At 45.5% G+C, this 27,812-nt stretch overlaps 1 protein-coding gene across 7 annotated transcripts in view; it reads right to left on the bottom strand.

The window, feature by feature from the left end:
* Positions 1-27,812, bottom strand: part of CUL9 (cullin 9) — a 244,072-nt gene that overhangs the window by 147,319 nt on the left and 68,941 nt on the right. For all 7 annotated transcript variants that reach the window (XM_073563508.1, XM_073563509.1, XM_073563511.1 and 4 more), the window contains exons 26-28: positions 11,177-11,357; positions 10,951-11,096; positions 7,280-7,391 (exon numbers count right to left, since the gene is read on the bottom strand). In XM_073563508.1, the coding sequence (XP_073419609.1) occupies positions 7,280-7,391; positions 10,951-11,096; positions 11,177-11,357 (439 nt within the window). The remainder of the gene's footprint in view (positions 1-7,279; positions 7,392-10,950; positions 11,097-11,176; positions 11,358-27,812) is intronic.

Raw genomic sequence — 27,812 nt, forward strand, 5'->3', positions numbered from 1 at the left:
CCTCCTCCACTCATTTTATTTTCCCATTTTTCCTCCTCCACCTCCTTCCCTTTCTTTTCTCCTTTTTCCCTCCTCCACCGCCTTCCGTTTCTTTACCCTTTTTCCTCATCTGTTTCTTTTCTCCTGTTTTCTCCTCCACCTTATTCTTTCCGGTTTATTTTTCCATTATGTCTTCCTCGTTTCCTTTTTTTTTTTCCTTTCCCCATTTATTTTCTCTTTTCACCTCCGCCTTTCCTGCTTCTTAGTCCCTTTTTCCTCCTCCATTAATAATTTGTTTGGAATCACTTGAGATGTTACTTGTATCTAATTTCACTCTCTCATAACAGGAGCATACGTTTTAGCCCCAAGAGTAATAAAACTACCACATCTCCTGGGCTGAGCTTCAGCTGCTCACATGTCGCCAAGTGATAATAGAGATTCCACTAATAATGACCTTCCCCCAATAATAGTGATCTTCCCCAAAAAATCAGTGCCCCCCCAGTAATAGTGACCCTCCCCCAACAATAATTGTGAAACCCACAAATACTGACCCCCCCAACAATAATAGGGACCTCAACCAATAGTGTCCCTCTCTCAACACTAATACAGACTGACAAATCCCTCATAGTGACCTCTGTGAAAACTTTAAATCCATAATACATCTTGTAAGAGGGGACATATCACCCTCACAATGAACATTAATTATAGCTACAGAAGAGAGAAACTAATTGTAACTGGGGAAGTGAGAGACAGCTGTGAGCCTCCATTGAATTACGAGTCTTCTGCAGTGACCAGGTAATTATAGCAGGAAGATTATCTGGGAAGAAGAAAGACGCCAAGATTCGTTTGCGCAGGGTTGGAAAAGTACACTTCCAAACCAAAGAGCTTCCTCTCATCAAAACACGGATCACCGATAACAGACCAGCCTGAGGCCAGCAATGAATATTGGGGTTTGCAGTGATCAGATATGTATGGGAGATATGGGTATCCCTTAATTACATGCCAAAAATATAACATCTTCACTCACATCACCTAATCCTTCCAATTCAATAACGGCCCGTTGGATGGTGCTATTCAGGCCATGCTTCATCCCTGTAGGTAGTTAAATTGCGGTAAGAAAAATGACGACAATATCCACCACCTGGGACCTCGGGGGGGGGGGGGGGTGAAGATAACCCAAAGCCTAGGGATCTCAATATTTTAACAGACCCAGCAAATCCCACAATCCGCCCCCACATGAGCTCACCAAGGGGAAATATGAGGCAGAACTTGGGTCTCTGTCATCTAATATATAAAGCTCAAGGTGTGTGTGTGTGTGTGTGTGTGTGTGTGTGTGTGTGTGTGTGTGTGTGTGTGTGTATGTATGTATGTATGTATGTATGTATGTATGTATGGGATAGGCATCCGCACCGTCGCAGCTACAGCCACAAAATTTGGCACAGTCACACGTCTGGACCCCGAGAGCGTCCTAAGCTATGTTGTGAGGTGAAATTTTAACCCCGCGTGTTTCAATTCACCAAACAAATTTGGCCCTATCTACATACTGGGGAAAGTGTGTGCGCGTCAAGCCCCGCCCCTCATTATGATGTCACAATGGTTGCCATGGCGACGCTGATGTCATCATAGGTTGCAAGCCCCGCCGCTCATTATGATGTCATAATGGTTGACTATGGAATGGAGGATGTGTGATGGGTATATGGGCACCGGACTATGGGATGGAGGATATGTATGATGGGTATATGGGCACGGGACTATGGGATGGAGGATATGTATGATGGGTATATGGGCACTGGACTATGGGATGGAGGATATGCATGATGGGTATATGGGCACTGGACTATGGGATGGAGGATATGCATGATGGGTATATGGGCACGGGACTATGGGATGGAGGGTGTGATATGGGAATATGGGCACGGGACTAATGGGATGGAGGATATGTATAATGGGTATATGGGCACGGGACTATGGGATGGAGGATGTGTGATGGGTATATGGGCATGGGACTATGGGATGGAGGATATGTATGATGGGTATATGGGCACTCGACTATGGGATGGCGAATATGTATGATGGGTATATGGGCATGGGACTATGGGATGGAGGATGTTTGATGGGTATATGGGCACGGGACTAATGGGATGGAGGATATGTATGATGGGTATATGGGCACGGGACTATGGGATGGAGGATGTGTGATGGGTATATGGGCACGGGCCTATGGGATCGTGGATATGTATGATGGGTATATGGGCATGGGACTATGGGATGGAGGATGTGTGACGGGTATATGGGCACGGGACTATGGGATGGAGGATGTATGATGGGTATATGGGCATGGGACTATGAGATGGTGGATATGTATGATGGGTATATGGGCACGGGCCTATGGTATCGTGGATATGTATGATGGGTATATGGGCATGGGACTATGGGATGGAGGATATGTATGATGGGTGTATGGGCACGGGACTATGGGATGGAGGATGTATGATGGGTATATGGGCACGGGACTATGGGATGGTGGATATGTATGATGGGTATATGGGCACTGGACTATGGGATGGAGGATATGTATGATGGGTATATGGGCACGGGACTATGAGATGGTGGATATGTATGATGGGTATATGGGCACGGGACTATGGGATGGAGGATAATTATAATTTGTTATAACTAACCACAGTTAGTTACTATGCCCGGGCAGCGCCGGGCTCTTCAGCTAGTTGTTCATAATGGTTATTGCAGTGGGGAGACAAAAGAGCGCAATGGGGTCTTGTCCACGTTACAAAGGAGAGGAAATACCAAGAAAATTGCTCACCTGGTTAGGATGAGAGAGGGCAATGTAAGGATAATGGCTGCTGCAGATCCACAGGCCGATCCATGACCAGAACAAATCATAAAATCAATGGGTATTTGAGGTAAACTCCGCGCTGACGCGAGGAACAATTCCAGGAGAATGTTACAAGTTCACAGTGGCTTATTCAAAGGTAAATGTTATGTGGTATTTCCTGTCGAAGGGGGCATGGGACACCCGAAAAGCATTGAATAAACCACTGTGAACCTGTAACATTCTCCTGGAATAGTTCCTTACGGCAGTGCGGAGTTTACCACAAATTCCCATTGATTATATTGATTGTTCATAATGGAAGACATACAACATTTTTATGACTACAAGATGCACCGGACCATAAGATGTAACCTAAATCATCAGAAGGAAAATAGGGAAAAAAATTCATCTGTCAAATGAGGGTCCGTCTTACAGTCTGGATTCAACTTATTGGGGGGGGGGGGATGAGATCAGCAGCGTTGGTGGTGCGGGGGTCACAGGAGATGTTACATTGTGGGAATAAAAGGACCAGAAATAGGAGAAACCCAATGTGGCTAAACACAGAAGTAAGAGGGGCGATTACCAGCAAGAAGAAAGCATTGACACCACTAAAGCAGGACGGCCCCGCTGAGGATCTAACAACTACAGGGAGAAGAAAACTTTATCTAAAAAACTAATTACAGCTGCCAAAAAGGAAACAGAGAAGCACAAAGGAGAGTAACACTAATCCCAAGCTGCTCTCCACCTATATCTATAGTAAGAGAATCATAAGTGACAGTGTAGGAGCCTTATAAAACTGTGAGGGAAGAACGGTTGTAGATGACGAGGAAAAAGCGAATATATTACACACCTTCTTCTCCACGGTATTCACGGTGGAAAATGAAATGCCGAGAGACAAAGAAAACCCGATATTAGGGGTCACCAATCTAACCCAAGAAGAGGGGCGAAACCGGCTACATAAGAGTAAAATAGATACATCTCCGGGTCCGGATGGCATACACCCACGAGCACTAAGAGAACTAAGTAATGGAATAGACAAACCATTAATTCTTATATTTAGGGGCTCTATAGCGACGGGGTCTGTTCCACAGGACTGGCGGATAGCAAATGTGGTACCAATATTCAAAAAGGCTCTAAAAGTGACCTGGAAATTATAGGCCAGTAAGTCTAACCTCTATTGTTGGTGAGATATGTGAAGGGTTTCTGAGGGATGTTATTCTGGATTATCTCACTGACAATAACTGTGTAACTCCATATCAGCATGGGTTTATGAGGAATCGCTCCTGTCACACCAATCTAATCAGCTTTTATGAAGAGGTAAGCTATAGACTGGACCAAGGTGAGTCATTGGATGTGGTATATCTTGATTTTTCCAAAGCGTTTGATACCGTGCCACACAAGAGGTTGGTACACAAAATGAGAATGCCGGGTCTGGGGGAAAATGTGTGTAAATGGGTAACTGGCTGAGAGATAGAAAGCAGAGGGAGGTTATAAATGGGATATTGTCTAACTGGGCCGCTGTGACCAGTGGGGACCGCAGGGGTCGGTGTTGGGACCTCTTCTCTTCAACATATTTATTAACGATCGGGTAGAAGGTTTACACAGTAAAATATCGATATTTGCAGATGATACAAAACTATGTAAAGCAATCAGTACAAGAGAAGATAGTATTGTGAAGTACAGTATTCAGATGTACGGGATATCTTGTTCTTCAGACTCCATTTTTGTGCTTGCGACACCATTTTGTTGTTTACAAGATGAATTTTGTAATTAGGTGAAAGTTCGCAGCTGTTATGAAACTAGACTGTTCTAGCTTGTACAAGATATGAGACCCTAAAAGAATGTGCTATTGTTCTATTCTCTACGTCACATAACTAGGGACATATTCCAGTTTTCTTGCAATATTATTGGCTTACAAAGGGAAATGAAGTTATTGGTAGTTGAGAACTTTGCATAATTAAGCAAAATGTTATACAAGAAGTGACTAAAATAAAGGAGCTTAGTGATCTGCCTGGATCCTCCCGTACAGAGACCCCCGTCTCCGTGTGGTCATTCCCAGTTGCTAGCAACACCCTGTGAATTAATTTGGAAATCACTGGATCAACCGTGAAGGGTTAATTTAGCCCTCCCTAAATAGCTACCCCAACATTATTCTGCTACAGATGGATCTGGATAAGGTGGAAACTTGGGCCGAAAGGTGGCAGATGGGGTTTACCAATGATAAACGTTAAGGTTATACACATGGGAAGAAGGAATCAATATCACCATTACACACTGAACGGGAAACCACTGGGTAAATCTGACATGGAGACGGACTTGGGGATCCTAGTTAATGATAAACTTACCTGGAGCAGCCAGTGCCAGGCAGCGGCTGCCAAGGCAAACAGGATCATGGGGAGCAAAGAGGTCTGGATACACATGATGAGAGCATAATACTGCCTCTGTACAAATCCCTGGTTAGACCTCACACATGGAGGACTGTGTACAGTTTTGGGAACCGGTGATCAGGAAGGATATAATGGAACTAGAGCGAGTACAAAGGAGGGCAACAAAATTAATAAAGGGGATGGGGGAACTACAATACCCAGAGATTAGCAAAATTAGACTTATTTAGTCTAAAAAAAAGACGACTGAGGGGTGATCTAATAACCATGTATAAGTGTATAAGGGGACAATACAAATATCTCTCCGAGGATCTGTTTATACCAAGGAAGGTGATGGTCACAAGGCGGCATTCTCTGCGTCTGGAGGAGAGAAGGTTTCTCCACCAACATAGAAGAGGATTCTTTACTGTTAGGGCAGTGAGAATCTGGAATTCCCTGCCTGAGGAGGTGGTGATGGCGAACTCAGTCGAGGGGTTCAATATTGTTACGCTCCAGGAAGACATCCAGGCGCGTAACAATATTGTATCTGACAGTGATTAGGTTCGTTAGAAGGACGTAGATCTGGGGATTTATTCTGACGCAATATAGGCTGAACTGGACGGACACAGGGCTTTTTTCGGTCTTGTTAACTATGTTACTATGCTACTATGTTAGATGCTCGGTGGTCCGCCGATATGACTCCCATCCCAGACAGGTGCAGCAGGTGCAGTGGCTTACGGGAAATCCCATCCCAGGCTGGTGCGGCAGATTCAGCGGTGGTGCTCGGGGCTCCGCCAACATCTTGTGAAAGCCCAGAGGCCCCGCATATCCATTGCTGTGATGCAGTGGCCTCTGGGAAATCCCATCCCAGCCTGGTGCGGCCTTGGTGCTATATGGTGCGGGTGGCCAAGATATCGGGACGAGATCTCGTTGCTGAGGTCTCAATCTGAGCATGAACGCCCCCGGTGGCCGTTTTCCCGGAGGCCACCGCATAACAGCAATGGATATGCATGGCCTCTGAGCTTTCACAAGATGCCGGTGGAGCCACCCTCACCATAGAGCACCAACGCCGCACCAGCCAGGGATGGGATTTCCTGGAGGCCACCGCATCTCAGCAATGGATGTGCAGGGCCTCCGGGCTTTCACAAAATGCCAGCGGAGCGCCCCTGCACCAGAGTACCACCGCCGCACCAACCTGGGAAGGAAGTGTGATCATCGCGTCGCACAGGAACCGCTGCAGAATTGCCCGACTCCTGCTGTCACCACAGTATTTGTAAGTATATTCCGACTACGAGACGCACTTTTCATTTTCCCCAAAAATTTTGGGAGAAAAAAAAAGTGTGTCTTATAGTCCAAAAAATAGGGTACTTATCAGTGAGGGTGTTCCCCTTTCATAGTCAGAGCGCTTCCCTCCATAAACATAAGAGCCATTCCTGCAATATCAGAATTTAACCAGTCTCTTGATATCTTTTATTTTATGTAATTGTAAACAACGTGTCATTTTGTTTTCATTTTGTATTATCTTGTATATTTTTTGTATAAACACTGCCTATCTTTCTGGATTAATTATAAGATTTAATATCTCTGTTCCTCTTGTTCTGTAAACCGCACCCCTGAAGCTATACGCTACCAGTAACGGGTGTCCAATCAGCCTGTATAAACGATTGGTGGTGGCAGCTAGTAGTTCTTCTGTTATTGTGGAGCTGGAAGTGACTGCACCAGTGGTATATACATATATTCCATGTGTTGGAATCGGAGGTGTATATACCATATGCTCACTGTTAGTTCACCAATAACCGGCCTAGTAGTGGAAGCAGCCGATGTCTCGTAAGTCACTCGTCAGTCAATTGGGAGGCAGAGGAGTTGCATTCCCTGAAAAACCGGTGGCAGCGTTGGGATCTGTGTGTCCCCCTGGCAGCGTCTCAGTGACAGTGATCCTCCCCCAACATTTTATTCTACTCATTTATATAGAGCCATTAATTCCACAGTACTTTACAGACATTAACAGAGACCCTCACTTACAGTGACGTCTGATATTAGAGGAGACCCTGGAATTACAGGGATTATGGACATATGAGGAGGTGCCAGGGTGTAGGTGCACTCTTACCATTATTCCTGTACGCCAGGACACTGCCCTGAGCAGTCAGAGGAGCGAGAGCCTGGCTCACAAGGGTCTCCGACACCCCGGTAGACTGAACAATGGTGTCTTCAAAGACTTCCTAAAGAGAATACAGAAAGAAAAGAGTCAGTAAGGAGATGCTCACATACATACACTGGAGGGGCATGTTTGTGTAATAATACACATACATACACACACACACACACATCTACTATATAATCGTCTAATTCTGTCTGTAACAGAAATCCCGCGTTGCTGATTGGTTGCGCATGGCTTGCCGCGACCAATCAGCGACAGGCACAGTCCGGCCGTAAATTGGCGCGGCATTTGAACGCAGCACGCTACCGTCGGGAGATCTGTGGCGCTAGACTGTTGCCGCGGGTCATCTCCTGCCGCACAGAGGTCAGCGGCAACGCAGCCAGGAGATGACCGACGCAGCGCTCAATGTGCGGATGGTGCCCAGGGTCCGGAGGAGAGAGGATTCTCCTCCAGGCCCTGGGTACCATAAACCTGTAAAAAATAGAATTAAAATATAAAATACTGATATACTCACCTTCCGACAGCCCCCGGACTCTTTCGCTCCTCTCGCCACGTGCCCGGAATCTTCCGGTCTCAGTAATACTTTACGCCAAAGACCGCTGATGACGTCGCGCTCTCGCGAGAGTGACGTCATCTCCGGTCCTTTGCGCTAAGCATTACTGGGACCGTAAGATGCCGGATGCGTAGAGAGATCGGGGGCCGTAGGAAGGTGAACATATCTCTCGGTTTGTAACGGAAATCCCGCGTGCAGAGCACTGTGCCCTCCATTATATATATATATATAGAGAGAGAGAGAGAGAGAGAGAGAAAATATATATATATATATATATATATATATATATATATATATATATATATATATATATATATATATATATATATATATATATATAAATAATGGTACTCAAAATCAAAGTGGAAAATCAAACTACAGGCTGATCCAACTTCAGTGGAAATGCCTCATGAGAAGAAAAAGATGCTCAGTAGTGTGTGTGGCCTCCACTTGCTCAATCAGATTCAGGTCTGGGGAAAGGGCGGGCCAGTCCATAGCTTCAATGTCTTCATCTTGAAGGAACTGCTGACACACTCCAGTCACATGAGGTCTGGCATTGTCCTGCATCAGGAGGAACCCAGGGTCAACCGCACCAGCATATGGTCTCACAAGGGGTCTGAGGATCTCATCTCGGTAACGAATGGTAGTCAGGCTACCTCTGGCGAGCACATGGAGGGCTATGCAGCCCTCCAAAGAAATGCCACCCAACACCATTACTGACCCCACTGCCAAACCGGTCATGCTGAAGGATGTTGCAGGCAGAACGCTCTCCAAGGCGTCTCCAGACTGTCACGTCTGTCACATGTGCTCAGTGTGAACCTGCTTTCATCTGTGAAGAGCACAGGGCGCCAGTGGCGAATTTGCCAATCCTGGTGTTCTGTGGCAAATGCCAAGCATCCTGCACGGTGTTGGGCTGTGAGCACAACCCCCATCTGTGGACGTCGGGCACTCAGTCCATCCTCATGGAGTCGGTTTCTAACAGTTTATGCAGACACATGCACATTTGTGGCCTGCTGGAGGTAAATTTGCAGGTCTCTGGCAGTGCTCCTCCTGTTCCTCTTTGCACAAAGGCTGAGGTAGCGGTCCTCCTGCTGGGTTGTTGCCCTCCTACAGCCCCCTCCACGTCTCTTGGTGTACTGGCCTGTCTTCTGACAGCGCCTCCAGCCTCTGGACACTACGCTGACAGACACAGCAAACCTTCTTGCCACAGCTCGCATTGATGTGCCATCCTGGATGAGCTGCACTACCTGTGCCACTTGTGTGGGTTGTAGAGTCCATCTCATGCTACCATGAGTGTGAAAGCACAACCAACATTCAAAAGTGACCAAAACATCAGCCATAAAGCATTGGTTCTGAGATGTGGTCTGTGGTCCCCACCTGCAGAGCCACTCCATTATTTAGGGGGTCTTGATAATTGCCAATAATTTCCATCTGTTGTCTATTCCATTTGAACAACAGCATGTGAAACTGATTGTCAGTCAGTGTTGCTTCCTAAGTGGACAGTTTGATTTCACAGCAGTTTGATTTACTTGGAGTTATATTCTGTTAAGTGTTCCCTTTATTTTTTTGAGCAGTGTATATATGCGGTGTATTATATATATATATACACACACAAACACACACACACTGGAAGAAGGGACATGTGTACATACACTGGAGGGGACTGGGAAGAATACTTTGGCAAGCCTCTGTATAACCCCAACTGTGTGTTCATGAAAAAGTGAATTTATTTCAGTTCTTCAATACAGACAGTGACTCTCCTCTATTCTCTAGAGTCATTACACACAGAGTGATTTATTCCACGGGTTTATTTCTGTTAGTGTTGATGATTATGGCTTACAGCCAATGAAAACCTAAAAGTCATCTCAGTAAATTAGAATACTTTATAACAACACCAGCTTGAAAAATGATTGTAAAATCCGAAATGTTGTCCTACTGAAATGTCTGATCAGTAAATGCACTCAATACTTGGTCGGGGCTCCTTTTGCATCAATTACTGTATCAGTGCAGCGTGGCACCAACATATTTCACTGTAGGGATGGTGTTCTTGGGGTGATGAGCTGTGTTGGTTTGGCACCAGACAGTGCTTACTGTGGTGGCCAAAAAATGTATTTTTGATCTCATCTGACCACAGCATTTTCCTCTGTACATTTGAGAAGTCTCCCACAAGTCTTTTGGTATTACAATTTGTGTGTGTAAGTAAAGGCTTTTTCTGTCCACTCTTCCATAAATGCCACCTTATGGATTGTACAGCGTATTGTGGTCATATGGACAGATACTCCAGTCTCTGCTTGGGAACTAACGCCTTCAGGACTACCTTTGGTCTCTGTGCTGCCTTTCTGACTAATGACCTCCTGGCCCGGGCTGAGAGTTTTGGTGGGCAGTTTGGTGACAGGTTTGTTGTGGTATCATGTTCTTTCCAGTTGATAATAATGGATTTGATCGTGCTCCAGGGAATCACCCGACCCTGACTTGTGCTTCTCAACAACTTTGTCTCTAACTTGTTTGGGCATCTCCTTGGTCCTCGGGCATCTCCTTGGTCCTCGGGCATCTCCTTGGTCCTCGGGCATCTCCTTGGTCCTCGGGCATCTCCTTGGTCTTCATGGTGTTTGGGCATCTCCTTGGTCTTCATGGTGTTTGGGCATCTCCTTGGTCTTTGTATTGTAGTTTGGAGATCTTCTTGGTCTTTGTATTGTAGTTTGGAGATCTTCTTGGTCTTCATGGTGTAGTTTAGAGATATCCTTGGTCTTCATGGTGGTGTTTGGTCAGTGGTGCCTCTTGTTAATGGTTTTGCAGCCTCTGTTGGTAAGCATGGGAATAGCTAGCAACAGAGATTTTTAGGGGGTGAATACATACACACATGCCAATTTTTAATTATTTGCTCCCATAAATGTAATTTCTGTTTATATTTTTCGCACTTCACTAACTTAAGAATATTTAGTGCTGATGCATCACACACAAATATACACACCGGAGTGGACACGTATGTATACACACCGGAGGGGGCATACCGTATATGCATACACACCGGTACATTCTACTGGATGGGAGTGATAGTACATCTCACCTGGTGCTGGTTAAAGAGCAGCAAGATGAACATCTGTAGGGTAGAGACTCTGAGCGTCAGGTCTCCATATTGTACCTCAGCGTTTCCTAACCAAGTCCACTGCAGCCGGCGAGACGGAGCGAGATCTGAGCCTGGAACTGCCTGACCTGAAGAGAGCACACAAGGCGATGTTCAGCGCACACACTCAGAGGAGAAGTCACAGCTGCAGACACCGCGGGGCACTTACTCCTTGTATAAAAGTCAGTGAAGCGCTGTAGCGGAGTCCAAAGAGTCTCAGGGAGATACTTAGAGGAATCGGTCAGATAGCAGAGAGGAGATATAGGCCAACATCGAGGTGATAGCACAGAGATCTTGACTTCAGCATCCTCCACACTCTCGACCTGCAGAACAAGGCTCTCCTCCATCACCTAAACACACAAAAGACACAGTGAGGAGCTAGTCAAGAAGAACCCATCATCATAGAGTGACCACAACTACAACTGAAAAGAATCCGCCTCCATTGCAAAGGTTGCCCCCAATTAGAGCGACCACAACTACAACCGAGAAGAACCCACCATTATCATAGATTATGACCCCAATTATATCATGATCACAACTACAACAGAGAAGAACCCACAACCTGACTAGAGGATGACCCCAGTCATAGCGCAATCCACCATTACAAAAGATTATACCCCCAATCACAGAGTGACTACCACCGAGAAAAAACACTATTATCCAATTAAACAGTGATCACAATTACAACTGCGGAGAATACACCTCCATCATAGAGTAACCACAACTACAACCAAAAACGACCCATTATTATAGGTGGTCTTATCCGCTATCTCTTTGATAACTCTCTTCTCGACCCTCTCCAATCAGGTTTCCGCTCTTTACACTCTACTGAAACTGCCCTCATTAAAGTCTCTAATGATCTACTAACAGCTAAATCAAATGGTCATTACTCCATGCTAATTCTCTTGGATCTCTCTGCAGCATTCGACACTGTGGATCATCAGCTCCTCCTCACTATGCTCCATTCCATTGGCCTCAAGGACACCGTTCTCTCCTGGTTCTCCTCCTATCTCTCTGACCGCTCCTTTACTGTTTCTTTTGCCGGTTCCTCCTCCTCTCACCTTCCCCTTACTGTTGGGGTTCCTCAAGGATCGGTTCTAGGCCCCCTCCTCTTCTCCTTGTACACTGCCCCTATTGGTCAAACAATCAGTAGATTTGGTTTCCAGTACCATCTCTATGCTGATGACACCCAATTATACGCTTCTTCTCCTGACATCACGCCAGCCTTTCTAGAAAACACCGGCGATTGTCTAAACGCTGTGTCTAACGTCATGTCCTCACTATATCTGAAACTGAACCTGTCAAAGACTGAACTCCTTGTGTTTCCTCCCGCTACTAATGTACCTACACCCGACATTGCCATTTCTGTGTGTGGTTCCACTATTACTCCCCAGCAACATGCCCGCTGTCTTGGGGTCATACTTGACTCCGAGCTTTCCTTTGTCCCCCACATACGATCACTGGCTCGCTCTTGTCATCTGCACCTCAAAAACATTTCTAGAATTCGACCTTTTCTTACTTTTGACTCCGCAAAAACTCTTACTGTTTCTCTTATTCTTTCTCGTCTGGACTATTGTAACTCTCTTCTAATCGGTCTCCCTCTTACCAAACTCTCCCCCCTCCAATCTGTCTTGAATGCTGCTGCCAGGATCATATTCCTCGCCAATCGTTACACCGATGCCTCTATCTTGTGCCAGTCATTACACTAGCTACCCATCCACTCCAGAATCCAGTACAAACTTATTACCCTCACCCATAAAGCTCTTCATGGCTCAGCACCACCCTACATCTCCTCCCTTGTTTCAGCAAACCATCCTACCCGCGCCCTCAGTTCTGCTGATGACCTGAGGTTAGCATCCTCAATAATCAGAACCTCTCACTCCCGTCTCCAAGACTATACACGTGCTGCGCCAATTCTTTGGAATGCACTTCCCAGGTCAATACGATTAGTCCCCAATCCCCACAATTTTAAGCGTGCCCTGAAAACTCATTTATTCAGACTGGCCTACTGCCTCAACACATTAACCTAATCTATCCTTAATGGGGCACAGCCAAAAGTTTTAGCTTAACCAGGTTCCCCACATCATGTTCCCACATGCTTTATGCATGCATTAGCCCTCTGTGTCTGTACTGTTACACACTTAATATTATGGCTGGTCCATACAATCAGGGCAACCGTTACCACCCACCTTTCGTGTCCCCCTCTTTCCTCATAGACTGTAAGCTTGCAAGCAGGGCCCTCATTCCTCTTGGTATCTGTTATGATCTATGTGATTATTGTTATGCTGTAATGTCTATTGTCTGTACAAGTCCCCTCTGAAATGTAAAGTGCTGCGGAATATGTCGGCGCTATAGAAATAAAATTTATTTTTATTATTATAGATGATGCCCCCGATCAGAGAGCGATCACAATTACAATTGAGAAGAACGCATCACCATCATGTAGGATATCCCCAATCGTAATCACAACAGAGAAGAAGCCACCTCTATCATAGATGATATCCCGATCTCCTCCTGGTTCAAGACCTTCCCTCACCTTCCCACAACTTTCTCCTGCCCATCACCCCTTTCCTTGCACCATCTACTTATTCTGATCCTTCTATAAACTACTAGTTCCTCCTACTCACAAACCCCTATTTCCCTTTGCCAACTTGTCCTTCTGGTGGTTCTCCTCCACAGCTTCCCTTCAATATTTCATTCATATGGTCCTCTTTGTCACCATCCCCCCTAACTCTCTCCATTTCCTTCTCCTCCTCATGGTCCATCTCATTTTAATGATCCTCCTTCTCACAATCATTTATCATCTCCTCGTATGTCATTTACCTCATTCCCCTCACTTTTCACCTCAACATTTCTTCCTCCCACCCTGTCACCACTTCCTCCAAGTCATCACCCCCACCCCACCCTTCTTAATACCCCTCTCTCTCTCACCATCGGCTCCAATGGTCTTCCTCCTCTCGCCTACTCATCACCATCTCCTCCTCCTGATCCTCATCAGCACCTTGTCCTACAATCTCTTCCTCCTTGTTCTTCTCACCTTCCCCCTCCACCTCTTCATCCTGTTCTTCCTCCAAACTAACCTCACGATTACCTTTTTCACATCATCCTCCGATTTCTCATCATCACCATCTTCTCTTCTTGGAACTATTCCTAACCATCTCCTACTCAACCCTTCACCAACTTTTCCTCCTAGTTCTCTTCCTACCCAACACCTCCAGAACACCATCCTCCCACTCCTCACCATCTCCTACTCCTGGTCACTATAACACCTGAGTATTAACCTTTTTCCTCAGCATCTCTCCTTCACATCACCATTTCCTCCCCATGGTTTTCCTCCTCACAATTAACCCTTTGTCTAACCATCACCCCTTCACGTTGGTCAATGGATCATGGATCTTGTGTCTAAGGCTAGTTTCACGCTAGCATATGGCCGAGCTGCGGAGGGATGAGGACTTCCTCCGTGAAGCTCTGCCCACGGCCGCACCTCCTCCGGTCATCTCCGCCTACGTTGGCATGCGGCGTGTCTACCTATCTTTAACATTGGGTACGCACGCCGCATGCCAATGTAGGCGGAGCTTCACAGAGGAGGTGCGGCCATGGGCGTAGCTTCACAGAGCATTCCTCCGCAGCTCTGCCATACGCTAGTGTGAAACTAGCCTAAATTGGACAATATTGAACTATCAACGTATCAAGTCTGGCATTTCTAGACGTGCAGATATGGAGAGGTGCCAGGGATGAACTGGAGCCCAGCACATGTTGAAAACCAACCGCGACAAATTCTCTCCTGAGAAGGGATTCTAACCACCCAGCCGCCGCCCCCCCCCCTCAGGAGGGGGATCCCCCCAAGATCAATAACTCCATGTCAGAAGGAACTGCTGATCCCTCCACCTTCAAAATACAGGCCGATGACTTGAGAACACATTTCCTAGAGCACGTCTACTCCAAAAAAGTACTCAAGGACGTTTACAAGACCTTGCTCAAGAAGAATAGGAAACAACTTCACTCCCACCCGAAAAAAGAAGAGAATAACACCATCAGATTACTAAACTTTCTAGAGGGCTAAAAAAGTTAAGAAAATTATGCAAAGGCATTGGCCCATCCTTCCTATGGACAGAGACATTGTCAGCAATATTTCACACGCCCCACAAATCACATACAGGAGAGGTCGATCCCTGAGGGATAGGTTAGTCCACAGCCATTTCACTTCCTACAACAGCGCATCATGGTTAGGATCACAAACCAAGGGGTGCTATAATAGTGGCAACTGCCTACATGTCTGGATGAGGAGCTGGCGGGGTAATATTTGTGGTGTTGATGTCACCTTTGCATTGTCAGGTGACATCAAGCCCACGGCTTAGTAATGGAGAGATGTCTATAAGACACACATCCATTACTAATCCTATAGTTGTATTGTAAATAAAGACACAGACAGGCTGCCACGAGAGGTGGCGAGTTCTCCTTCAATGGAAGTCTTCAAACAGAGGCAGGACAGACATCTGTCTGGGATGATTTAGTGAATCCTGCTTTGAGCAGGGGGTTGGATCAGATGGCCCAGGAGGTCCCTTCCAAGTTCCAACTCTACCATTCTAGGATTCTACGAATCTATGAATAAAGTCCTTTATTTGAAAAAAATGACAGACTACTTTGTTAATCTCAATTAAACCATACTTACAACCTCGCCTAATCCCAGCGAAGCCCTCGATCTCGTGTAATAAAAATAACATAAAAAAAACAACAATATACCATACCTGTCCGTCGTCGTGTCCCATGCAGTAATCCACGTCTGGTGGATTAGTTTTTAACCTGGACGGTGCCAAGATACGACCGTCTCGGCTGAAAACCACTGGTGAATGAGGTGCTAGGAATGCAGCGTCAGTAACCGGGGGTGAAGTCATAGAGGCTACCTTTGGTCACTGGGCTCCGCTCCCAGCCGGGCTGAGCTGCGATGAGATCCAGTGAGATCTCCGCTAGCACAGTGAGCGACATTATTTTATCCCCTATCAATCCTGAAGAGTCGATCAATAGAGTAATGGAAGTGATAGACTCTTTTACCCGAGTATCATTCTATAAATAAAACATCCCCAAATGCCAAATTCTAAATCTAACCCCCTCCGCACCACATCCTGTAAACCTAAAAGCTATATGGGACAAAGAGGATATAATGTAATATATCTGGGAATCAGGTGAGACCCCTCAGTAGACAAAATACTCTCACTAAATTATGAGGCTCTGAGACAAAAGATCAAAGGCGACATACTGCACATGAAGCAACACGACATGTCCTGCTACGTAGAATAGTGTCCGAAAAAATGTTCATAATCCCCCAAATATTGCACGTATTCCGCAACCTCCCTATCACAGTCCACATGAAAATACTCAAAGAATTACAATCATATTAAAATACATATGGCAGGAAAAACAGCACAGAGTTAAGGCAGACATATTATACATCCCAATAAAAGGAGGAGGACTGGGCTGCCCCTCAGTGGTGAGATATTATAGAGGAGCCATATTATACATCCCAATAACAGAGGGAGGACTGGGCTGCCCCTCAGTGGTGAGATATTATAGAGCAGCCATATTATACATCCCAATAAAAGGAGGAGGACTGGGCTGCCCCTCAGTGGTGAGATATTATAGAGCAGACATATTATACATCCCAATAACAGAGGGAGGACTGGGCTGCCCCTCAGTGGTGAGATATTATAGAGCAGCCATATCATACATCCCAATAACAGAGGGAGGACTGGACTGCCCCTCAGTGGTGAGGTATTATAGAGAAGCCATATTATACATCCCAATAAAAGGAGGAGGACTGGGCTGCCCCTCAGTGGTGAGATATTATAGAGCAGCCATATTATACATCCCAATAACAGAGGGAGGACTGAGCTGCCCCTCAGTGGTGAGACATATTATACATCCCAATAACAGAGGGAGGACTGGGCTGCCCCTCAGTGGTGAGATATTATAGAGCAGCCATATTATACATCCCAATAACAGAGGGAGGACTGGGCTGCCCCTCAGTGGTGAGGTATTATAGAGAAGCCATATTATACATCCCAATAAAAGGAGGAGGACTGGGCTGCCCCTCAGTGGTGAGATATTATAGAGCAGCCATATTATACATCCCAATAACAGAGGGAGGACTGAGCTGCCCCTCAGTGGTGAGACATATTATACATCCCAATAACAGAGGGAGGACTGGGCTGCCCCTCAGTGGTGAGATATTATAGAGCAGCCATATTATACATCCCAATAACAGAGGGAGGACTGGGCTGCCCCTCAGTGGTGAGATATTATAGAGCAGTCATATTATACATCCCAATAACAGAGGGAGGACTGAGCTGCCCCTCAGTGGTGAGATATTATAGAGCAGCCATATTATACATCCCAATAACAGAGGGAGGACTGAGCTGCCCCTCAGTGGTGAGACATATTATACATCCCAATAACAGAGGGAGGACTGAGCTGCCCCTCAGTGGTGAGATATTATAGAGCAGCCATATTATACATCCCAATAACAGAGGGAGGACTGAGCTGCCCCTCAGTGGTGAGACATATTATACATCCCAATAACAGAGGGAGGACTGGGCTGCCCCTCAGTGGTGAGATATTATAGAGCAGTCATATTATACAATCCAATAACAGGGAGGACTGGGCTGCCCCTCAGTGGTGAGATATTATAGAGCAGCCATATTATACATCCCAATAACAGAGGGAGGACTGGGCTGCCCCTCAGTGGTGAGATACTATAGAGCAGCCATATTATACATTCCAATAAAAGGAGGACTGGGCTGCCCCTCAGTGGTGAGATATTATAGAGCAGACATATTATACACCCCAATAACAGAGGGAGGACTGAGCTGCCCCTCAGTGGTGAGATACTATAGAGCAGACATATTATACATCCTAATAACAGAGGGAGGACTGGGCTGCCTCTCAGTGGTGAGATATTATAGAGCAGCCATATTATATATCTCAATAACAGTGGGAGGACTGGACTGCCCCTCAGTGATGAGATATTATAGAGTAGCCATATTATACATCCCAATAAAAGGAGGACTGGGCTGCCCCTCAGTGGTGAGATATTATAGAGCAGCCATATTATATATCTCAATAACAGAGGGAGGACTGGGCTGCCTCTCAGTAGTGAGATATTATAGAGTAGCCATATTATACATCCCAATAACAGAGGGAGGACTGGGCTGCCCCTCAGTGGTGAGATATTATAGAGGAGCCATATTATACATCCCAATAACAGAGGGAGAACAGGGCTGCCCCTCAGTGGTGAGATACTATAGAGCAGCCATATTATACATCCCAATAACAGAGGGAGGACTGGGCTGCCCCTCAGTGGTGAGATATTATACAGCAGCCATATTATACACCCCAATAACAGAGGGAGGACTGGGCTGCCCCTCAGTGGTGAGATATTATAGAGCAGTCATATTATACATCCCAATAACAGAGGGAGGACAGGGCTGCCCCTCAGTGGTGACATACTATAGAGCAGCCATATTATACATCCCAATAACAGAGGGAGGATTGGGCTGCCCCTCAGTGGTGAGATATTATAGAGCAGCCATATTATACACCCCAATAACAGAGGGAGGACTGGGCTGCCCCTCAGTGTTGAGATATTATAGAGCAGTCATATTAAACAAACCAATAACAGAGGGAGGACAGGGCTGCCCCTCAGTGGTGAGATATTATAAAGCAACCATATTATACATCCCAATAACAGAGGGAGGACTGGGCTGCCCCTCAGTGGTGAGATATTATAGAGCAGCCATATTATATATCTCAATAACAGAGGGAGGACTGGGCTGTCTCTCAGTGGTGAGATACTATAGAGCAGCCATATTATACATCCCAATAAAAGGAGGACTGGGCTGCCCCTCAGTGGTGAGATATTATAGAGCAGCCATATTATACATCCCAATAACAGAGGGAGGATTGGGCTGCCCCTCAGTGGTGAGATATTATAGAGCAGACATATTATACATCCCAATAACAGAGGGAGGACTGGGCTGCCCCTCAGTGGTGAGATATTATAGAGCAGCCATATTATACATCCCAATAAAAGGAGGACTGGGCTGCCCCTCAGTGGTGAGATATTATAGAGCAGCCATATTATACATCCCAATAACAGAGGGAGGACTGGGCTGCCCCTCAGTGGTGAGATATTATAGAGCAGCCATATCATACATCCCAATAACAGAGGGAGGACTGGGCTGCCCCTCAGTGGTGAGATATTATAGAGGAGCCATATTATATATCTCAATAACAGAGGGAGGACTGGGCTGTCTCTCAGTGGTGAGATATTATAGAGGAGCCATATTATATATCTCAATAACAGAGGGAGGACTGGGCTGTCTCTCAGTAGTGAGATATTATAGAGTAGCCATATTATACATCCCAATAACAGAGGGAGGACTGGGCTGCCCCTCAGTGATGAGATATTATAGAGGAGCCATATTATACATCCCAATAACAGAGGGAGGACTGGGCTGCCCCTCAGTGGTGAGATATTACAGAGCAGCCATATTATACACCCCAATAACAGAGGGAGGACTGGGCTGCCCCTCAGTGGTGAGATATTATACAGCAGCCATATTATACACCCCAATAACAGAAGGAGGACTGGGCTGCCCCTCAGTGGTGAGATATTATAGAGGAGCCATATTATACATCCCAATAACAGAGGGAGGACTGGGCTGCCCCTCAGTGGTGAGATATTACAGAGCAGCCATATTATACACCCCAATAACAGAGGGAGGACTGGGCTGCCCCTCAGTGGTGAGATATTATACAGCAGCCATATTATACACCCCAATAACAGAGGGAGGACTGGGCTGCCCCTCAGTGGTGAGATATTATACAGCAGCCATATTATACACCCCAATAACAGAGGGGGAACTGGGCTGCCCCTCAGTGGTGAGATATTATAGAGCAGCCATATTATACATCCCAATTACAGAGGGAGGACTGGGCTGCCCCTCAGTGGTGAGATATTATAGAGCAGCCATATTATACACCCCAATAACAGAGGGAGGACTGGGCTGCCCCTCAGTGGTGAGATATTATAGAGCAGTCATATTATACATCCCAATAACAGAGGGAGGACAGGGCTGCCCCTCAGTGGTGACATACTATAGAGCAGCCATATTATACATCCCAATAACAGAGGGAGGATTGGGCTGCCCCTCAGTGGTGAGATATTATAGAGCAGCCATATTATACACCCCAATAACAGAGGGAGGACTGGGCTGCCCCTCAGTGTTGAGATATTATAGAGCAGTCATATTAAACAAACCAATAACAGAGGGAGGATTGGGCTGCCCCTCAGTGGTGAGATATTATAGAGCAGTCATATTATACACCCCAATAACAGAGGGAGGACTGGACTGCCCCTCAGTGGTGAGATACTATAGAGCAGCCATATTATACATCCCAATAACAGAGGGAGGACTGGGCTGCCCCTCAGTGGTGAGATACTATAGAGCAGCCATATTATACATCCCAATAACAGAGGGAGGATTGGGCTGCCCCTCAGTGGTGAGATATTATAGAGCAGCCATATTATACACCCCAATAACAGAGGGAGGACTGGGCTGCCCCTCAGTGTTGAGATATTATAGAGCAGTCATATTAAACAAACCAATAACAGAGGGAGGATTGGGCTGCCCCTCAGTGGTGAGATATTATAGAGCAGTCATATTATACACCCCAATAACAGAGGGAGGACTGGACTGCCCCTCAGTGGTGAGATACTATAGAGCAGCCATATTATACATCCCAATAACAGAGGGAGGACTGGACTGCCCCTCAGTGGTGAGATACTATAGAGCAGCCATATTATACATCCCAATAACAGAGGGAGGACTGGGCTGCCCCTCAGTGGTGAGATACTATAGAGCAGCCATATTATACATCTCAATAAAAGGAGGACTGGGCTGCCCCTCAGTGGTGAGATATTATAGAGCAGCCATATTATACATCCCAATAACAGAGGGAAGACCGAGCTGCCCCTCAGTGGTGAGATATTATAGAGCAGCCATATTATACATCCCAATAACAGAGGGAAGACCGAGCTGCCCCTCAGTGGTGAGATATTATAGAGCAGCCATATTATACATCCCAATAATAGAGGGAGGACTGGGCTGCCCCTCAGTGGTGAGATATTATAGAGCAGCCATATTATATCTCTCAATAACAGAGGGAGGACTGGGCTGTCTCTCAGTGGTGAGATACTATAGAGCAGCCATATTATACATCCCAATAAAAGGAGGACTGGGCTGCCCCTCAGTGGTGAGATATTATAGAGCAGCCATATTATACATCCCAATAACAGAGGGAAGACTGAGCTGCCCCTCAGTGGTGATATATTATAGAGCAGCCATATTATACATCCCAATAACAGAGGGAGGACTGAGCTGCCCCTCAGTGGTGAGATATTATAGAGCAGGCATATTATACATCTCAATAACAAAGGGAGGACTGGGCTGCCCCTCAGCGGTGAGATATTATAGAGCAGCCATATTATACATCCCAATAATAGAGGGAGGACTGGGCTGCCCCTCAGTGGTGAGATAATATAGAGCAGCCATATTATACATCCCAATAACAGAGGGAAGACTGAGCTGCCCCTCAGTGGTGATATATTATAGAGCAGGCATATTATACATCCCAATAACAGAGGGAGGACTGAGCTGCCCCTCAGTGGTGAGATATTATAGAGCAGGCATATTATACATCCCAATAACAGAGGGAGGACTGGGCTGCCCCTCAGTGGTGAGATATTATAGAGCAGCCATATTATACATCCCAATAACAGAGGGAGGACTGAGCTGCCCCTCAGTGGTGAGATATTATAGAGCAGGCATATTATACATCTCAATAACAAAGGGAGGACTGGGCTGCCCCTCAGTGGTGAGATATTATAGAGCAGCCATATTATACATCCCAATAATAGAGGGAGGACTGGGCTGCCCCTCAGTGGTGAGATAATATAGAGCAGCCATATTATACATCCCAATAATAGAGGGAGGACTGGGCTGCCCCTCAGTGGTGAGATATTATAAAGCAACCATATTATACATCCCAATAACAGAGGGAGGACTGGGCTGTCCCTCAGTGGTGAGATATTATAGAGCAGCCATATTATACATCCCAATAACAGAGGGAGGACTGGGCTGCCCCTCAGTGGTGAGATATTATAGAGCAGCCATATTATACATTCCAATAATAGAGGGAGGACTGGGCTGCCCCTCAGTGGTGAGATACTATACAGCAGCCATATTATATCTCTCAATAACAGAGGGAGGACTGGGCTGCCCCTCAGTGGTGAGATACTATAGAGCAGCCATATTATACATCCCAATAAAAGGAGGACTGGGCTGCCCCTCAGTGGTGAGATAATATAGAGCAGCCATATTATACATCCCAATAACAGAGGGAAGACTGAGCTGCCCCTCAGTGGTGATATATTATAGAGCAGGCATATTATACATCCCAATAACAGAGGGAGGACTGAGCTGCCCCTCAGTGGTGAGATATTATAGAGCAGGCATATTATACATCCCAATAACAGAGGGAGGACTGGGCTGCCCCTCAGTGGTGAGATATTATAGAGCAGCCATATTATACATCCCAATAACAGAGGGAGGACTGAGCTGCCCCTCAGTGGTGAGATATTATAGAGCAGGCATATTATACATCTCAATAACAAAGGGAGGACTGGGCTGCCCCTCAGTGGTGAGATATTATAGAGCAGCCATATTATACATCCCAATAATAGAGGGAGGACTGGGCTGCCCCTCAGTGGTGAGATAATATAGAGCAGCCATATTATACATCCCAATAATAGAGGGAGGACTGGGCTGCCCCTCAGTGGTGAGATATTATAAAGCAACCATATTATACATCCCAATAACAGAGGGAGGACTGGGCTGTCCCTCAGTGGTGAGATATTATAGAGCAGCCATATTATACATTCCAATAATAGAGGGAGGACTGGGCTGCCCCTCAGTGGTGAGATACTATACAGCAGCCATATTATATCTCTCAATAACAGAGGGAGGACTGGGCTGTCTCTCAGTGGTGAGATACTATAGAGCAGCCATATTATACATCCCAATAAAAGGAGGACTGGGCTGCCCCTCAGTGGTGAGATATTATAGAGCAGCCATATTATATCTCTCAATAACAGAGGGAGGACTGGGCTGTCTCTCAGTGGTGAGATACTATAGAGCAGCCATATTATACATCCCAATAAAAGGAGGACTGGGCTGCCCCTCAGTGGTGAGATATTATAGAGCAGCCATATTATACATCCCAATAACAGAGGGAAGACTGAGCTGCCCCTCAGTGGTGAGATATTATAGAGCAGCCATATTACACAGGTCAACGAAAAAAATTTTTTTTTCTGGTGTCCAAAATATTTTAATGAATTTGGGGTATTTTTGGGGTGCTGATTCTGAATATGTCATCAGTTTTGCCAGATTGGCTCAAGTTTTTGAGATTTTTGGTATCTTATTTATAGCACTTGTTGGTAAATGCGACGCATCATCTCATTAATTTCTTTGGATTAGTACTTGAACTGAGCAGTTCTCAATATAGTTTTGTGTTAATTAGTGTTCTAAAAGTTTGTTCATAGCTTGATTTTTGCACTAACTTTATGTTGTTGTCTGTTTTCCAGTGAAAAGCATGAACTCATCATGAAGAAGTTGTCTTAACGATCCAGACTCATTCTGTTACATTTGTGGTGAATATACACTGCCAAAACATAGAAGAAACATAACAGACTTCGTAAAAAAAGTGTATTTTGCCTATTTTGGGGTTATGCTTGGGGACCAAGACAAGTTTTGGGCACCACACATAGTGTGCAAAGCATGTATCGAATTATTACGAAAATGGAGCAAAGGACAAAGAAAAAGCTTCAAATTTGGTGTTCCAATGGTGTGGAGAGAGCCAAAAAATCATCATGATGACTGTTATTTCTGTGCAGTGCAAGTGCAAGGATTCAATAAGCATAAGAAACGAAAATGGGAGTAACATGGAATCTGCAAGAAGGCCTGTCCCTCATTGTGAAGATGTGCCTGTACCTGTGTTTACCATAAATAACAGTCATCATGATGATTTTTTGGCTCTCTCCACACCATTGGAACACCAAATTTGAAGCTTTTTCTTTGTCCTTTGCTCCATTTTCGTAATAATTCGATACATGCTTTGCACACTATGTGTGGTGCCCAAAACTTGTCTTGGTCCCCAAGCATAACCCCAAAATAGGCAAAATACACTTTTTTTACGAAGTCTGTTATGTTTCTTCTATGTTTTGGCAGTGTGTATTCACCACAAATGTAACAGAATGAGTCTGGATCGTTAAGACAACTTCTTCTTGATGAGTTCATGCTTTTCACTGGAAAACAGACAACAACATAAAGTTAGTGCAAAAATCAAGCTATGAACAAACTTTTAGAACACTAATTAACACAAAACTATATTGAGAACTGCTCAGTTCAAGTACTAATCCAAAGAAATTAATGAGATGATGCGTCGCATTTACCAACAAGTGCTATAAATAAGATACCAAAAATCTCAAAAACTTGAGCCAATCTGGCAAAACTGATGACATATTCAGAATCAGCACCCCAAAAATACCCTAAATTCGATGAAATATCTTTGGCACCAAAAATGCTGTTGACCAGTGTTATACATCCCAATAACAGAGGGAGGACTGAGCTGCCCCTCAGTGGTGAGATATTATAGAGCAGCCATATTATACATCCCAATAATAGAGGGAGGACTGGGCTGCCCCTCAGTGGTGAGATAATATAGAGCAGACATATTATACATCCCAATAACAGAGGGAGGACTGAGCTGCCCCTCAGTGGTGAGATACTATACAGCAGGCATATTATACATCCCAATAACAGAGGGAGGACTGGGCTGCCCCTCAGTGGTGAGATATTATAGAGCAGACATATTATACATCCCAATAACAGAGGGAGGACTGAGCTGCCCCTCAGTGGTGAGATATTATAGAGCAGCCATATTATATATCCCAATAACAGAGGGAGGACTGGGCTGCCCCTCAGTGGTGAGATATTATACAGCAGCCATATTATACATCCCAATAACAGAGGGAGGACTGGGCTGCCCCTCAGTGGTGAGATATTATAGAGCAGCCATATTATACATCCCAATAACAGAAGGAGGACTGGGCTGCCCCTCAGTGGTGAGATACTATAGAGCAGCCATATTATACATCCCCATAACAGAAGGGGAACTGGGCTGCCCCTCAGTGGTGAGATACTATACAGCAGACATATTATACATCCCAATAACAGGAGGACTGGGCTGCCCCTCAGTGGTGAGATATTATAGAGCAGCCATATTATATCTCTCAATAACAGAGGGAGGACTGGGCTGTCTCTCAGTGGTGAGATACTATAGAGCAGCCATATTATACATCCCAATAAAAGGAGGACTGGGCTGCCCCTCAGTGGTGAGATATTATAGAGCAGCCATATTATACATCCCAATAACAGAGGGAAGACTGAGCTGCCCCTCAGTGGTGAGATATTATAGAGCAGCCATATTATACATCCCAATAACAGAGGGAGGACTGAGCTGCCCCTCAGTGGTGAGATATTATAGAGCAGCCATATTATACATCCCAATAATAGAGGGAGGACTGGGCTGCCCCTCAGTGGTGAGATAATATAGAGCAGACATATTATACATCCCAATAACAGAGGGAGGACTGAGCTGCCCCTCAGTGGTGAGATACTATACAGCAGGCATATTATACATCCCAATAACAGAGGGAGGACTGGGCTGCCCCTCAGTGGTGAGATATTATAGAGCAGACATATTATACATCCCAATAACAGAAGGAGGACTGGGCTGCCCCTCAGTGGTGAGATATTATAGAGCAGCCATATTATATATCCCAATAACAGAGGGAGGACTGGGCTGCCCCTCAGTGGTGAGATATTATACAGCAGCCATATTATACATCCCAATAACAGAGGGAGGACTGGGCTGCCCCTCAGTGGTGAGATATTATAGAGCAGCCATATTATACATCCCAATAACAGAAGGAGGACTGGGCTGCCCCTCAGTGGTGAGATACTATAGAGCAGCCATATTATACATCCCCATAACAGAAGGGGAACTGGGCTGCCCCTCAGTGGTGAGATACTATACAGCAGACATATTATACATCCCAATAACAGGAGGACTGGGCTGCCCCTCAGTGGTGAGATACTATAGAGCACACATATTATACATCCCAATAACAGAGGGAGGACTGGGCTGCCCCTCAGTGGTGAGATATTATAGAGCAGACATATTATACGTCCCAATAACAGAGGGAGGACTGGGCAGCCCCTCAGTGGTGAGATATTATAGAGCAGACATATTATACGTCCCAATAACAGAGGGAGGACTGGGCAGCCCCTCAGTGGTGAGATATTATAGAGCAGCCATATTATATGTCCCAATAACAGAGGGAGGTCTGGGCTGCCTCTCAGTGGTGAGATACTATACAGCAGCCATATTATACATCCCAATAACAGAAAGAGGACTGTGCTGCCCCTCAGTGGTGAGATATTATAGCGCAGCCATATTATATATCCCAATAACAGAGGGAGGACTGAGCTGCCCCTCAGTGGTGAGATATTATAGAGCAGCCATATTATATATCCCAATAACAGAGGGAGGACTGAGCTGCCCCTCAGTGGTGAGATATTATAGAGCAGCCATATTTGAACAGTTGAGGTTGATGTGGAATGAAGATAACAGACACTGGATAGAAATCGAGAGACATCTAATAAAATCCCCAATGTTGCATTGTTTTTTTATTCATATACCATTGCCGGGCCTAACCCCGGCAATGATAAAAAAAATTGTACCTGCCTCCAACAGTGGAGGCGGCGCTGGGGGTGTGGAGCATTCTAATCAATAAATTGCACACTATTAAATGGACGCTCTCTAAAGCCCCCATAGAGACTTTGGAGCGGTGTATTCCGGTCCTCAGGACTCAGAACTGGAAAACCCTGGGAGTCTTACTGATTGGGCACATGTACAAGGAAGGAATATTGTTGTCCTTCTCTATGATCAGGGATAAATACCACCTCTCATATAAGGATTATAAATATCTACAAATAAGACATTTTCTACAGGGAAAAAAGATACACTGCTCAGAAAATAAAGGGAACACTCCAATAACACATCCAAGATCTGAGTGAATGAAATATTCTCATTGAATACTTTGTTCTGTACAAAGTTGAATGTGCTGACAACAAAATCACACAAAAATCATCAAAGGAAATCAAATTTATTAACCAATGGAGGCCTGGATTTGGAGTCACTCACAAAATTATAGTGGAATGTTGAGTGTGTGGACCCCATCTGGAATTTAATGTCCTTAAAACAAGTCAAAATGAGGCTCAGTATTGTGTGTGGCCTCCACGTGCCTGTATGACTTCCCTACTGTACAATGCCTGGGCATGCTCCTGATGAGGTTGCAGATGTTCTCCTGAGGGATCTCCTCCCAGACCTGGAATAAAGCATCCGCCAACTCCTGGACAGTCTGTGGTGCAACGCGACGTTGGTGGATGGAGCGAGACATGATGTCCCAGATGTGCTCAATCGGATTCAGGTCTGGGGAACGGGCGGGCCAGTCCATAGCTTCAATGCCTTCATCTTGCAGGAACTGCTGACACACTCCAGCCACATGATTGCCTGCATTAGGAGGAATCCAGGACCAACTGCACCAGCATATGGTCTCACAAGGG

This window comes from Dendrobates tinctorius, unplaced genomic scaffold (assembly GCF_039654945.1).
Source record: "Dendrobates tinctorius isolate UK_male_01 unplaced genomic scaffold, ASM3965494v1 ptg000393l, whole genome shotgun sequence".
In the NCBI taxonomy this organism is placed as follows: Eukaryota; Metazoa; Chordata; class Amphibia; order Anura; family Dendrobatidae; genus Dendrobates; species Dendrobates tinctorius.